The 15,406-nt window shown below is 43.3% G+C and overlaps 1 protein-coding gene across 16 annotated transcripts in view; it reads right to left on the bottom strand.

The window, feature by feature from the left end:
* Positions 1-15,406, bottom strand: part of PPFIBP1 (PPFIB scaffold protein 1) — a 207,340-nt gene that overhangs the window by 72,067 nt on the left and 119,867 nt on the right. For all 16 annotated transcript variants that reach the window (XM_090043702.1, XM_090043703.1, XM_090043700.1 and 13 more), the window contains 3 exons: positions 14,287-14,373; positions 12,036-12,149; positions 11,095-11,226 (listed from right to left, as the gene is read on the bottom strand). In XM_090043702.1, coding sequence (XP_089899828.1) covers positions 11,095-11,226; positions 12,036-12,149; positions 14,287-14,373 — 333 coding nt within the window. The remainder of the gene's footprint in view (positions 1-11,094; positions 11,227-12,035; positions 12,150-14,286; positions 14,374-15,406) is intronic.

Raw genomic sequence — 15,406 nt, 5'->3', positions numbered from 1 at the left:
AGAATGTGAATGCAAGGGTCCTGAATCCTGTCCACTCTGAACCACAAGACTGTCCCGCTCAGATGTGCATCCAGCTGGCCTGCCATCTCACTAACTGACAAGAAAGTAAAGGTGTACCTCCCCTATATCTGCAATCCCTACTGGATTATAAAAATATACTACAATAGTAGTACAATAGGAAAACCAAGTCATAGTTTCATAGTTTCATAGTAGCTAGAGTCGGAAGGGACCTAGGTAGATCATCTAGTCCGACCCCCTGCCTTAGCAGGAAAGAGCACCGGGGTCAGATGACCCCGGCAAGGTGCTCATCTAACTTCCTTTTAAAAATCCCCAGGCTAGGAGCCTGCACCACTTCCCCTGGAAGCTGGTTCCAGGCCCTAGCCGCCCTGACTGTGAAGTAGCGCCTCCTAATATCTAATCTAAACTTACCCTCCGCCAGTTTGTGACCGTTATTCCTGGTCACTCCTGGCAGCGCACGGGGGAACAGGGACTCCCCCAATACCTGCTGATCCCCCCTGACCAGTTTGTAGCAGGCCACAAGGTCCCCCCTTAACCTTCTCTTGTGGAGGCTAAACAGGTTCAGGTCCCGTAGCCTATCCTCATAAGGCCTGCCCTGCTGACCCCTGATCATACGAGTGGCCCTCCTCTGAACTCTTTCCATATTGTCCACGTCCCTCTTGAAGTGTGGCGCCCAGAACTGGACGCAGTACTCCAGCTGCGGCCTGACCAGTGCCGCATAGAGGGGGAGGATCACCTCCCTGGACCTGCTCAAGATGCATGTCAAGTCAAAGGGCATGGAAAAGAAATGAAGAGCACTATTTGGATTCTCTGACTTCCCTGATACAGAACCCACACCATTGAACAAAATGTTTCTCCTGTTACAGTAAGTGCAACATGGTTTACTGAAGAACAATAAAAAGCACTGAACTTCCTGCTTGGCAGGGGAAAATTTACCAGGGGGCTGTGGTTTTCTCACAAATCCAAATGAAATGTAATAAATTATACACGATGAGTATAATCTGTAGTTGACATGCTGATCCCCAACCTGGCATTACATTTTGGCAAAAAGTGAATCTAAAAGATCCACTGCCACTATAGTAATACGGTTTCATTTGAGAACTGTTCAAAAACAGTGCCTTCAGTTTTTATGCAGCCTTGAAGAAAACACTCAAAAGGAAGAATCATCTTTTAAGCCCCAGTACGGTAGTATAATGCTTAGTTTTACCAGTCTGCATACAAAGGTACTATAATCTAATTTTACCCATACCAACCAATGGCACAAATATACATGCAATAAGAGGCCCATCAATCCTGAGATCTGGAACCAGCCAGCCTGGGCATTCTAGAGCCATTCACGCATGGTTGGAGACATTCTCCAAGCCAGCCTTGCTCTAGACTCCCTGCCTACCCAGTTCATTGCCCTGTACTGGAGCAGGTGTCTGATGATCATGAAGACCACAGTACAGCAATAAAATGGCTGCCAAGACCAAAAGTGCTTGGATATGATGAAAAAAAGCCATTTTCATGCTCTTCCCAGTCTATCAAGAAGTAGGAAGTATTCCAAATACATCAAAAAGAGTAGGGGTGGGGAGTGGAGTAGGGGTGGAGGTAGGGGAGATGTTGAGGGAGTCTTGCCAATTTTTCTTACCCCATACCAGGACTGCAACTGAACTGAGGCCATCCTGCTGGTCACTGGATTCTCCTAGCAACTGGAGGACAAATTAAATACAAATAAAAATGGACCTCAGCTGGTTCAGTTTCTAGGTTCTAGGAACTACATGAACCCTTTACGTAGCTTCATTTCGAAGACAATGGAACATGCCATGTTCCTGCTAAACAAGAACTCGTACTTATTTATGCAACTGGGATTGAGAAGTCTTCCATAAAACTTGTTATATAAAACAGCCTTCATTCTCCCTTCATTTACTTTCAAAAAGGTACAGTTGATTTAATGATCAGTATTCTTAGCTGCACTCCATGCATGTTCAAGTACATCTAGAAAGATAATTCAAAGGAAAAATTCTGCTAATGATAATGAATGCTGATGCACACCTCTATGGCTTGGTCACAGCTGGCACTTCCTCATTGATCTAACTAGAGACTGTGGGGGACATGAAAGAGCATGTCAGTTGTTTTATAAATATGCATGTTGAGGGATGTCAATGTCTGGAATTAAAATGCACGAAGCTGTATGTTGCCAATGACAAACATTAAGGATCTTTTTAAAAATCCTTGCCCACAGGCATCACATTTATATTTTGCTGTGATGTTATCCTACCATTTTATCACTTAAACTATTTGTACACGAAAATTTTGGGCAGGCGCACAATGTGTGGGGGGGAAGCAAGAACACCAGCTCTTATATAAAATCTCATGTGAAAAAAGACAAACACTTCTTCCTAACAAAAGGAGTTGATGAAAAGAATTTACTTTAATGGTACTGCTAATATTGACTAACAGAGAGACTATTACTGTAACCCAAACATTTTCTCTGCCCTTCCCCTCCAATTATAGTGACTCTGCCTTGTTGAGGCATATCTGAAATTAGTCTGGAAACTCCTCAGGCTAAGAACCATGTTTTGTCTTTTCTTTAATTAAGTGCACTGCACATATTTTGGGGTTGTATAAATTAGTATCATAGTCATTAAAAACACTGCACAACTACTGCCCCAGGGCTAAAGAGAATTAAAGGGCATCTTTAACCATTCTTCAAAAATATATTGTGAAGGCTCTGCTTGACAAATTTTCTATTTACCTCCTGCCAAAGTGTGTTATGTACATTATTATACTGCAAATGACATTCCCCACTGAGCTTTTTCTGGCATAGATGTCAAGGTTGCTAATTGTCAGTAAATTTACTCTAAGAAAAAAAATAGCTTAAAAAGGCCTATCAGTAAAATCTGTAAAATTTTAGCTGTCAGTAAAAACACTAAACAGCCATAACTTGACTGAAGCTCTAATACTAGAGCACAGCATACCACCTAGTTTTTGAGTGGGAGCACAGCAACCTTCAAGGAGCAGTCTCTCAGCCATGGGCTGCTGCATCCCAGGTTGCCTATAATATTACTGGCAAGAAGACTTCTTTGGAGGGTCTGTGCTGGGGTGAGGGGGGAGCAGAGCTGATGGGAATAAGGCTGGGGTGGGAGAGGAAGCATGGTGCAAGGTGCAGCCAGGGAACATCAGGGTGTAGGAGTGAGAAATAGGGACGGGGGAGCGGGGGAAGGGCAGCACAGCTTAAAACCATCACTGCAGTCCAACAGGGTTGCAACCCAAGAATTTTCGTTATTGAAAACTTTTTACTGACAGCCAAAATCTTGTTACCTTTTTTTTTTTAGACTGTGGTTGATGTTAAATCCAGCCCTTCTAACTGGGACCTGGCAACAGTGTAGGGCCTGGCAGAAGAGTTATATTTACGTTATGTAAAACATCAGTAAAAGCATGTGTCAGCAAAAAAGTCTGGATATCAAAAACATTTTTTGTTACTGGCAATCTGCAAGCTTTATTCGGTTGGCAACCTTGTCAAAAGTCCACTAAGTTTATATAAGACCTGCCATCACCAGCCAAGGGCCAGATCACATCCCTGAACACAGAAGGATGAAATGAGCATAAGCAATTCTCTCGGTCTTTGTTGTCATTTGCCTTATGCAGGGTGAGCTACAATCCTGGGGTTTTGCACTTGTTAGCTCTGCTCCCCTCATCTGCACTACACAGTGATTTGCTATTAGCATTGAGGACAGTAATTATTGTTGTGTTAGTAGCAGAAAAAAGGAGGGTGGTGTGGTCACTACTGTGGACAGGTGCTCAGATTCAAATCTGTCATTTATTCCCTGTTGGATACTGACAAGTCACTTAATGTACACTGAAGCTGATATTTAAGGTTGACCTTACAGTCTCCTTCCTGGGCTTGGGAAACCTAGCAGCCTGCCCGGGCAGCCCCTGCCCCATGCATCATCCCCACCACCTTCTCTGGCCAACAGCACACCCAGCCACCCCACCCCCCGCCTCTCCACCCTGCCCCAGGAGCAAGCCAGCCCTCTCCCAGTTGGCCCCAGGCATCCTGCCAGCTGCAGGAGCACGCTGAAGGCAGGAGCAGTGAGAGGCCGATCCTTTTTTTCCTGCAGAGCCTGCCCACCTCCCACAGCCAAGGGGAGAACTGACAAATGGCTGCCACATTTCAAGTTGCAATCTTGCAAACTAAACTGCACTGGGATGTAGTTTAGCTTGCAGCAATGCAAACTCATTTAAAACCCTGCAAACGTGTGTACACGTACTGTGTGACACCATTAAACCACACAAAGATAAATTTTCATCATGTGTACCAGCACCCAAGCAGGGCCGTCCCTAGTGGGGGGCTGTATTGAGCTGACTACCCAGGGCACCATGCTTTGGGGGACCCTACAGAGTGGGGTGGAGCTGTAGCAGCGCAGAGCCAGGCAGAGCAGCAGCTCCACATCCAGCCACTCACTACTGTGGCAGAAGGCCACCTCTGTTTCTCCCCAAAAACTCTGCTCTATGACAATTTGGTTAGGATGGGCCCTGCAGAGGGTACACACCTTACCCTATCTCTTTAGGTAACCTGAGCTGGAAACATTCCTGAGGGAGGGGGGAAACCTTCTCCCTCTGCCTACACAACTGGCATCACATACCTGGGTGAGAGGCTTTAGCTCCCTGGGGAGCTAGGAACTGCCAGTCTGCCCAGCAACTAGTGATGCATTTCAAACTGGTTGGCTGACAGCCAACAAGTGCTGGCCTCCATTGGACCAGGTAAATGAGGTCATAAGGGCTATAGTAAGTTAAGGACTGCACAGGAGGAGGCAGCAACAACCATGAAGAAGTCTCAGAGAGAAGAGCTGGAACACCTGAAACTTGCTCTCTCTCTCAAAATTCATGATCAAGGAACTGCAGGCCTCCAGAGGGAATCTCCACCTGCCTCTGAATGATACTTGTGAGTAAGCTACCTGAGATCTAACTAGATATATAGTTTGCAGTAACACAGATGTGTGATCAAAGGCTTATCCAGCCATGCCAGTTTGCTCTACCCTGTCCCCTATTGCAACCCTACCCCTTGTAACCAATAAAGTTCTCCTTTGTACCTAGCATGGGAGTGGGTTTAGACTATGCCTTGGGATCCCCTTGGTTCAGCTGACTAAGGGAGACCACTACTGGTGCTTCCCACTGAGGGAAGCATCCCAAGTTCTTGAAGTGAATCAAGTACCCTCGAGGGCTACTAGGCCTGTGTTTCCCAGGGTACACAGAGCCAGAATCAGGTCCATCCCTGGGTGGTGGCAGTGGTTGTGCTCCAGGAAGGCCAGATGTAAAGTGCCCCCAGGGAGGCACTTGGAACCTGAAAGGTGGTTGGGTGCAGTGAGGTGGGTGGCTCAGCGCAGGAGTGCCCCCTACTGGCCCGCCACATCTACCACCCGCCTCCTCCCAATATCAGCGGCATCTTCTTCGGGTCCAAGGCCCAGATCAGAGTGGGGGCAGGGCCCCGCACCCTGCTCGGGTCAGCTCTACACCTGAACATGCTTTTTTCTTAAGTCTGGTCCTACAAATCATCTGATGAAGTCAGCTACTTCTTATGAAAACTTAGGCATCTCTGACGTACAAATCTATCCTGCCTGACTTTAGACTCCCTAAGAAGTCTCCCAGATCCCCGTGCAAAGTGTGTTGCAGGAGGGCTAGAAGTCAAGAAACTGTGGGATTGCTGCTGGCATGCTTCCTGTGCTCAAGGCCTGCAGCATCAGCATAATATCCAGAAAGAAGACACAGCAGAAAGGAGACATGCAGAAGCAAAACTAATCCTACACTCTGAAATTCAGCAGAGCAGCTGATAACCCACACCCAGGAAAAAGCCAACCTGCTTAATGGGTACTTTGTGTCAGTCTTTCATCAGCCCAAAGGGACCGCCCTGCCTAGCATGATGCGGGACAACCAGGGTGAGGGTGTATTTATACACAGCTTCAGTGTAGACCTTGTAAAGGAACACCTCAAGAGGATGGACATCTTCAGGTCCACTGGTCCTGACAGATTACACTCTAGAGTACTCAAGGAGCTGGCAGGTGTCATAGCCCAACCACTGGCAAAAATATTCGAAAACTCATGGCACTCAGGTGAAGTACCTGAAGACTGGAAGAAGGCCAATGTGAAGGCCATCTTCAAGAAAGGGCAGAAAGTAGATCCTGGGAACGACAGGCCAATCAGCTTGACCTCAATCCCTGGTAAGATTCTGGAGAAAATTATCAAAGAGACCCTTCTTTATAAGCTGGTTGATGGCAACATCCTGAGGGACAGCCAGCATGGCTTTGTCACAGGTAGGTCTTACCTAACCAATCTCATCTCCTTCTATGATCAAGTGACATATCACCTGGACAAGGGAGAAGAGATTGACATCATATATCCAGACTTTAAACAAGCCTTTGATGTGGTGTCCCATGATCTCCTCAGGGAAAAACTGGCCAACTGTGGCCTCGGCTACACCACAGCCCGATGACTGGGAAATTGGCTCCGAGGTCAGACCCAGAAAGTAATAGTCGATGGATGCGAAACATTATGGTGCCCCGTGACTAGTTCTGTCCCCCAAGGCTCTGCCCTTGGACCAATTCTCCTTAACATTTTTATCAACAAGGTGGCCACTGGTGTCAGAAGTGGACTGGCCAAGTTCGCCAATGACACTAAACTCTGGGGCATAGTGTCCACACCTGAGGATAAGCTAGGGATCCAGGCCGACTTGGGTAAGCTTAGTAAGTGGGTGGATATAAACCTGATGACGTTCAATACCGAAAAATGCAAGGTACTCCACCTTGAGGAGGGGAACCTGCAGCATGCTTATAGGCTCAGCTGTGTCACGCTCGCTAGCACCACAGCTGAAAGAGATTTGGGGGTCACGACTGACCACAAGATGAACATGAGCTACCAACATGATGTCGCAGCTGGTAAAGTGAACAAAACTCTGGCTTGCATCTATACATGCTTCTCAAGTAAATCTCAGGATGTCATCCTTCCACTGTACTCGGCCTTGGTGAGGCCGCAGCTGAAGTACTGCATCCAATTCTGGGCTCCACAATTCAAGAAGGATGTGGAGAAGCTTGAGAGAGTCCAGAGGAGAGCCACGCGCACGATCAGAGGGCAAGAGAATAGGCCTTATGAAGAGAGGCTGAGAGCCATGGGACACTTCAGCCTGGCAAAGCGCAGGCTCAGGGGTGATCTGATGGCCACCTATAAGTTTATCAGGGGTGACCACTAGGATCTGGGGGAACATTTGTTCACCAGAGCGCCCCAAGAGATGACAAGGTTGAATGGTCATAAACTACTGCAAGACCATTTCAGGCTGGACATAAGGAAGAATTTCTTTACTGTCTGAGCCCCCAAGGGCTGGAATGCCAGAGGTGGTTCAAGCACCTACATTGAACACCTTCAAGGGTAAACTGGATGCTTATCTTGCTGGGATCCTATGACCCCAGCTGACTTCCTGCCCTTCAGGCGGGGGGCTGGACTAGATGATCTTCCTGGGTCCCTTCTAGCCCTAACGTCTATGAAATCAATTATTCAGTGGGCCCAGTAAAGATATCACAATCCCCCCCCCCAAAAAAACCAAAATAAAACAAAACAACACACCTTGCTTCTCACACAAGCTCAATGACAGACTGACTGGCTTCAGGGGGATTTCAGTCAGGCTCCTCATGAACAGTGAAGTACCAATGCACGACTGTTTTCTCGCAAAACCTACTCTGTGCGGCATGCAGTTGTGTAAGTGGCAAAACGTGCATCAACGTGCAGAAAATGGGGGTGGTGCAGTTGAACTAAAGCACCTCCAAGGTGCTTTAGTGCAAAAGTGCACTGCCACTATTTTCTCCACGCTGACGTGCAGCACCGAATGCTTTTCAAAGCACCCAGCACTGACATGTACACGTGTAAAAATGCCCTTAATTGTGGAAATAAAATCTACACAAAATTATTTAAAGGAGGTATCCACAGAGAGAAAGAGGGAGATTCATGAATATGAGAATACAGCTTCCACATGGGGGCAAGGAGAAATAATATATTTAAGTAAAAACTGGAAAACTGTATGGTTGTGTGGGATTTAATTCAGTCTGTATTTTGTTAAAGCTGGTTTTTTTCAAATTAACAGCAATCAAGAAATTAAACTGTGATTTAAAAAAAAAAAAATCACACCTGGAAGCATATGATTTATATTGAATTCTACTGATACAAAATCGACAAACGAAGCCCTACACAATGGGTCTAATAGAAATAATGCTCTCAATAGTGAGGATTTTATTTAAATTGATTAACTGAACACCAAAAAAATCCTTGCTCTGTTTTTAACACAGTTCTAATAGAGCCAGACTTAAAAAGATTAAGAGTAAAATGTTTTATTATTCCAAGACAGCGAACTTTTTTACCATGAAACAGATAATAACATGATTTTTAGCCAAAAGAATTACCATTTCTCTTCAACTACTAGAAAATAATATTGTTTATGTATCCAGGCTGCAATCTACAAAAGATAAGCTAGATACCTCCTCCCCGCACCCAGTTGGTTTTAGGAGTTTATATGTTAGACACTTGGTAATAATTGCAGCAGCCAATTGTTCTCTTAATAGGATAGAAATTAAGATGCTCTGCCTCTTCAAAGCAGTGTTGCCAGGTGTACAATAAATTCAATCCTTGTATGATGTACAATCAGTAACAGTAAAAGTGCTCAAAATGTACAATAATTTTTGAGGCAGCTACATGATGCAACGTATGCAAAACCCAAGACATTCTTAAGCAGTTTTAACTGATTTTTGGGCTTGCTGTCACTGCTTTCTTATGACTGCTTGCCTAAAATAAAGAAATACTATAACTGATAACTCAGTTCTCCTCACTATCTGGGAAGTTATAGTGAGCAACATAAAGTAAAGGAAATACAAAGGTTTATTTGCATCTCTATTTGCATATTTTTCAGTGTATGATAGTTTTTCAGCAAATACAATAATTTTGAGCTTATTAATTTAATATTTAAGATCTGGCTACACTGCTTCAAAATAAGGAATAGGATAGGCAGCTGGGGGCCTCACTTCCTACCAATGATTGCCCTATTCCTGTATCCATGGACTTTGTATCATTTGTGGCTTTTTTTCTTCTCTACGTGTTTACATATTCTCTCCACCATGTTTCCCTGGTTTTGCTACGTTTGCACATGAATAGTTACAGCACAAAAACTTTTAGGATAGGATTTCTCAAAAGCTTTTAACGTTGGCATAACTCTGCTCTCACTAAAGTTAGCCAATCATTATTAATGAATTAGGCCAGCACTGATCTTCTGAATACCATACTGATTTCAGTGAGAGTCAGACATCTAAATATCTTTCAGAATATGGGCCCAAACTTTAGGACCAGGAATAGGTGGATCATGAAATAAAACATTTCTATTAACTCAGTACTGTTCTACATTGCCTTTTCTTTTTTTCTTAAAGGAAAGAATATTTTAGTAATAGTTTATTATTTCTGGTAAAAAATGTCTTGTAAGTAAAAATGTTGTAGTCTTAGTTACTGCAATTAATAAGATTGCATTTAAATGCAATCTAAGTAACTTCATTGTCATAAAAACCTATTAGGCATATTCGGAGACATGTATAAAAAAAAAAAAAAAAATCAGGTACAGAGCCTACAATTAGAGTTAATGATGTGCAAAAATCACCTCTTGATCCCTATACTGTAGCCTCTTCTCCTAAAACAGTACTAGCTCCACCTCCACTTTATCCATCTGTTGCCTGAGTTCAGCTATTGCGTCATGGAGCGACTGTAGCACAATGGAAAAAGGGGATAACAGCAAATATTGGGAAAAGATTACAATCACATAAAGAGATGATGAGACAAGGTGAAGAACCAAAGGAATAATTGATTTTGTTGTTGGTTTTGGAAAACTTTCATTTAAGAGACCAAGTGATGCTTAGAGGCAGACACATGGAATTCAGAGCTAACAATACCATTTCTTGTGATCATTTGGATTAAATCTTACTTCAGCAGCATTTGCTGTTGATGCTTACATTTTAACCCATCGCTTAAACTGCTCAGTGAGAGTGTGATGCTGTAAGGATCAGAGCTTATCATATGGTGTTATGCTTTTTCATTAGGTAACAGATTTCACATTTTACCATCATTTCGTTGAATAAAAAAAGATTTCAATGTCTGGGAGTCCAAAATAACAGCTAGTTATAATTTGGCTAAGCCTCTACAGCACTAAAGCTATCTTGAAGAATTCCATCTATGTTTGCCACCTGGCAAATCTTATTTCTACAACAGTGGTGTGTCTGATGCTTGTCTGAGCTGGTAAGTTGTTGTTAAGGCAGTGATGATCATTTAGATAACTGGGATCAGACTGGAGGGGATAAGGTAATGGAACTTGATGCAAGCTCTGTTCACAGCTCACAGCTCCAGATATGTTTATATTAGAATAATGGAGCTACACTTCACAACACCAACCACTGCAAGGGTCACAAAAAGCCTTTAGAATCAGCCCAACATTTAAGTGAGACTTGCTTCCTGGAATGACATCATTGTTACCTTTCCTTCTCGCAGATTAATTCACATTTGGAATCTTTCTTTGCAATCTTAAGAAGCAGAAACTCAAGTTTCTTTTTATAAAATAGCAGAGCCTAACATTCTCTTCTTTACGTTATGCAATTACCAGAGAGTTGTTACCACCTGTGTATGTTGGCACCATCTGATCACAGGAGTTATTATGCAACAGACCAGTGATCTAGAGAAAGCAGAGCCAAGGAATGCAATTCTCCCTGATCCTGCTCTTTAAAAGAGCAAAGAACTCTCAGCAAGATGCTATACATGATGCATCTGTCTCTCACTGAATCAGACCAACCAGCTTTTCAGCTTGAGAACCATGTGCTTAAAACCTTACTTCGGAAGTTCTCTTTTCAAAATTGAGAGTTTCCCCAAGCAAAAGGAACTTTTTTCCCTTAAAAAGAAAACGTGAACATTAAAGATTAACTCCTCCCGTTACCTGTAAAAAAAAAAAAAAAAGCCCTGCTTCTTGTTTCAGGAAACATGAAGCCACATGCAGGTTCAAAGGATCTATTCAACTGGTTTACTCACCTCTGTGTCTCTGAATCTAACTTCATAGTCTGATCTGTCCTTCTCTACAGAGGTTAGCTTTAGCTTCAAATTGGAAATTTCTGCCATAAGATCCAGTTTCTGTGTTTCAAGGGATGTTCTGCTCAAGAGCTCCTGATTCAGAATTAAGAGGAACAGAATAATTAATCTTTTTTTTTTTAAATTACATGTTAGCAGAATACAAAGGTAGATCCCAGAAACACAAAGAGGTCTTTTAGATAATAAGTCAAGAAAATCCTTTACCCAGGATACTCACCCCAACCAACTCAATCTTTAATCCAGCCAGCCTCTCACACCTCAGGCAGAAGTCTCTACCTGTAATACTGGGTCATCTAAGGATGACCAGGAAGGCCCAATTCTACCCCTCAGGAAAAGCTGTGAACAATGGACATCCATAGTTCCCAACAAACTCTTTTAGTCTTGCAAACTCTGCCAGTCAGCAGCAACTGAAGGAGATGATCTTGGAACTTATGGCAAGTAGAACCATGGGTGACTCTCTTCAAATCAACCTGGATGTGTCCAGAATGATGGCTTGCTCTTGCTGTCAGGCCAGGAATACCCCATCCAAAAGGCCTAATCCCTTAATAGAGAGCAGCAAAGCATCCCATTTATGATAAACAGGTGCCCCAAAAGAGCTATCTAAGGCTTCAATTCAACTTCCATGGAAGTCAGTAACTCCAGTAAAAGTTTTACTAAATTCTGTTCTGCAGAATAGGGCTGATGCAACTAAGAATAGAGAATTTTTAACAAATAAAGTGGGAAGGTAAACAAAGGAGCTATCACTGCCATGCCATACGGAAGATTTCAAGATCTTGTACTAAATTATACCAGTTTAACTAAAGCAGACTAAACTATACAATTTAGTACCACAACATATCTAATAAGTTGAAAGAAATGCAATTGCTCTTGCTTCCTCACAATACCTGCTGTAGCATCTCTTCTGTGGCATTCAGCTTCTCCCTGTGTTCTTCTAGGCAGAACTCCAAATCTCGAATCTTTTCTCCCTGAGCCTCCACTTGGTCAGTAAGCACGCTTACCTGTACAGCAGTGACATATGGACATACATAACTACTGCAAACTTGCATCATGCCTATGGCCCTGAAGGCTCCACAGTTCAGTTACAGCAAGAGCAGTCCACAGCATGGGAAGTTTCAGAGACGTAGACAATTTCTACATTTGCACACTGTAATTTCAGAGCAATATTTGGTAGGCAGGTTCCTCTGGCCCAAAGCTTGTAATTTAGCTAGGACTGAACTCCTACTCTGAAATAGTAATTTCAATAGCAATGGGATCTTAGATGTGGACAGTGACTAAATTCTCGCTTTATAATCTTGTCTGGAAAGCTGCATGTCTTTATACCAGAACTTTGAGAATCAGGTACTCCCATTGCATCAGTATCAAATAAGGCTTAGTTATAAGCCAACAGTGCCCTTGTTGCAAAGAAGGTTAATGGCATACTGGGCTGCATTAGCAGGGGTGCTGTCAGCACATCAAGAAAAGTGGTTATACCCCTCTATTCAGCACGGGAGAGGCCGCATCTGGAGTACTATGGCCAATTTTGGGCTCCCCACTACAGAAAGGACTTAGACAAATAGGAGAGAGTCCAGCAGAAGACAAAAAATGGCTAGGGGGCTCAGGCACAGGACTTCTGAGGAGAGGCTGAGGGAACTGGGCTTATTTAGTCTGGAGAAGAGAAGACCGGGGGTGGGGGGGAAGATTTAGTAGCAGCCTTGAACTACCTAAAGTGGGGTTACAAAGAGGACAGAGTTAGACTGTTTGCAGTGGTGCCAGATGACACAACAAGGAGCAATGGTCTCAAGTTGCAGCAAGGGAAGTTTAGGTTGGATATTAGGAAAAACTCTCTCACTAGAAGAGTAGTAAAGCACTGGAACGGGTTACCCAGAGAAGAAGTTGTGGAATCTTCATCCTTGGAGGTTTTTAAAACCTAGCTAGACAAAGCCTTGGTTGGGATGATATACTTGGGAACAGGGGGCAGTCTTGCTCGAGCAGGGGGCTGAACTAGATGACCTCCTGAGGTCTCTTCCAACTCTGATATTCTATGCTTGTAAACTAAATAAATAATACAAAGCTCATAATTATGCCTCATGCATCACACCATAAGCAAGGTCGATATGGATTGTGTACACACGTTCAAATAATCTGGGGCAATTCTCCCGGGTTTGTTTTCCTAGTAAAAATATTACCTGTAAATGTCTGAACAGACATGTGAAGGTTAAGCCCCTGAGGAGCAAAGCTAACAACTGATGGGGCACAGCCAGGGACCCACACACATCTCTGAGTGCTCTGCTATCTCCCTCAGTCTGTCTAAAGACAGAAATGTACAGAGGAGCCCTAATTAGCTGATCCACATGGCTCAGGATCAACCGGTGTCTACCTACAGCACAATGTGGAGTCCAGCCCAAATGACACACTGTCCCCCATGGCAGAGGAGCCAGGAGCAAAGCACTCTGGGATGCTGCATGACTGTGTTGTGGCTTCTCCCAGACATCTGCTTTCGCAGGAGAAACTCTCCTGGGAGCCATTTAACTCTGATTGTTCCTGGGTTATTTTTCTTCCAGAGTGGTTTTTGTCCTGGAAGAAAAGTCACAAACATCTTCTGTATACTTGTGGTTTCTCCTAGGAGAGCAGCTACTCTCCCAGGAGAAACTGAATGTCTATATATGACCATGATGTCCACTCTGAAGAGCTGACAATTTTCTGATGGATGTAACATACGAGGATAATAGAAACAAAAAGGGGAGGTTAAGGAATGGAGGACCATTAATCATCACGAAGATTATGTGGAATAAATCACTGGTACTCCATGGGCCAGACTGCTCCCAATCCTTGAGCTAGCATTACAGTATTGATAAACAAATAGGCCCACTTGTGTAATGTTTTAGTAGTCAATAAAGAAGAGGTTCTTAAGGAATATGAAAGAAACTTAGTGCCCTCATGGATAAGGTCAGGTAACAATTAAATAGAGGCTTGCCTACACATGGAGTGGACACTCTTAATCTTACTGAAATTTAAATTCACACTCTATATTAACCTAGTTCAACTTTCAGATATAAACAAGCTCTAAGACCACAAGCCAAGATGGTATGACTCCAAGCAAATAATCAATTCTTTAATCATTTAAAGCAACCAACCTGTAAACAAGAGAACGCTTACTTGCAAAACAAGAGATTCCTTATCATTTTCCAACCGTGCTAACCTTTCTTGATATACATCACCATTACCAGGTATATGTCCATTAGTCTGAAAAAAAAAAAGAACATCAAGTTTATCTCCTATTGTAGTTAGCATTGTTTGCTGACAATTTTAAAAAGCTGTGCCCTAGGATCTCTAGCTAAATACAATATTACTAGTCACCACAAGAAAGACAGCTAAAATATAACAGTTATGGGCTAGATGCTCAACTCGTAAAGTTGAGGTAAAGTGAAGTCAGAGTAACTAGGCTAACTTACATCTGGGAAGGGATTAAAAGAAATGAAGGATGAAATTGGTCTTCTGTAACTAAATTCCTCAAATTTGTTTACTGCACAGAAGGCATTTTTAAGCCTGCATCATGCTTCATGGTAGGGATCTACCTAAATTGCACTGAAAGCACACTGTGCAGTGGCTCCTTTAACCTTTTTTTTTTTTTTTTTTTTTTGCTGTGCATGCCCACCTGCCATTGATTGATGGAGGGGCCTCAGCCTTTCTTCTGATTGGCCAGGAGGCAAAAACTGTGGTTTTACATATGCCACTTTTTGCCTCCTGCCTAATCAGCAAGCAGCAGGGCCACCAGGACCCCTCCACCAAATCAGCAGCAGGAGGCAAAAATAGTGGCATATTTAAAACAAGATTAAAGGAGCTGCTGAGCAGTGCACTTCCGGCACAATTTAGGGAGAACCCTACTCACAGTACCATGCTAAGGCATACCTACAAAGAGAAGAATACCTCAACAAAACAAAAAACCTCACCCTATGGGGAAAAAGGTTTTAGATAAATTATTTGGTTTTTTTGTGTAGTCTCTCCATTTCTGAACAATGTATTGTACAGTAAAACAAAAAAAAACATCAAATAAAATATACCCCTACTTGTCAGATGAATTCTACTATGCCTTATCAAACCTATGCAATCTAAACATGCCCCTTTAAGCTGCTTTTGTCTGGCTATAAACAGACATCGTCCTTAGAGCAGGATCACTTGTGCCAGGATGTGTCCTAGCACAGATGATCAACTTAACTGGGCAACACAGACATCTCCCATTGTCCCACAGGGTCGGGCCCCTGCCGCTTCTGGAGCT

Source organism: Crocodylus siamensis, chromosome 4 (genome assembly GCF_052110815.1).
Source record: "Crocodylus siamensis isolate JL-2025a chromosome 4, ASM5211081v1, whole genome shotgun sequence".
NCBI lineage: Eukaryota > Metazoa > Chordata > Crocodylia > Crocodylidae > Crocodylus > Crocodylus siamensis.
Note: the sequence above shows the minus strand (reverse complement) of the source record. Positions and strands in the feature narration are given on the sequence as shown.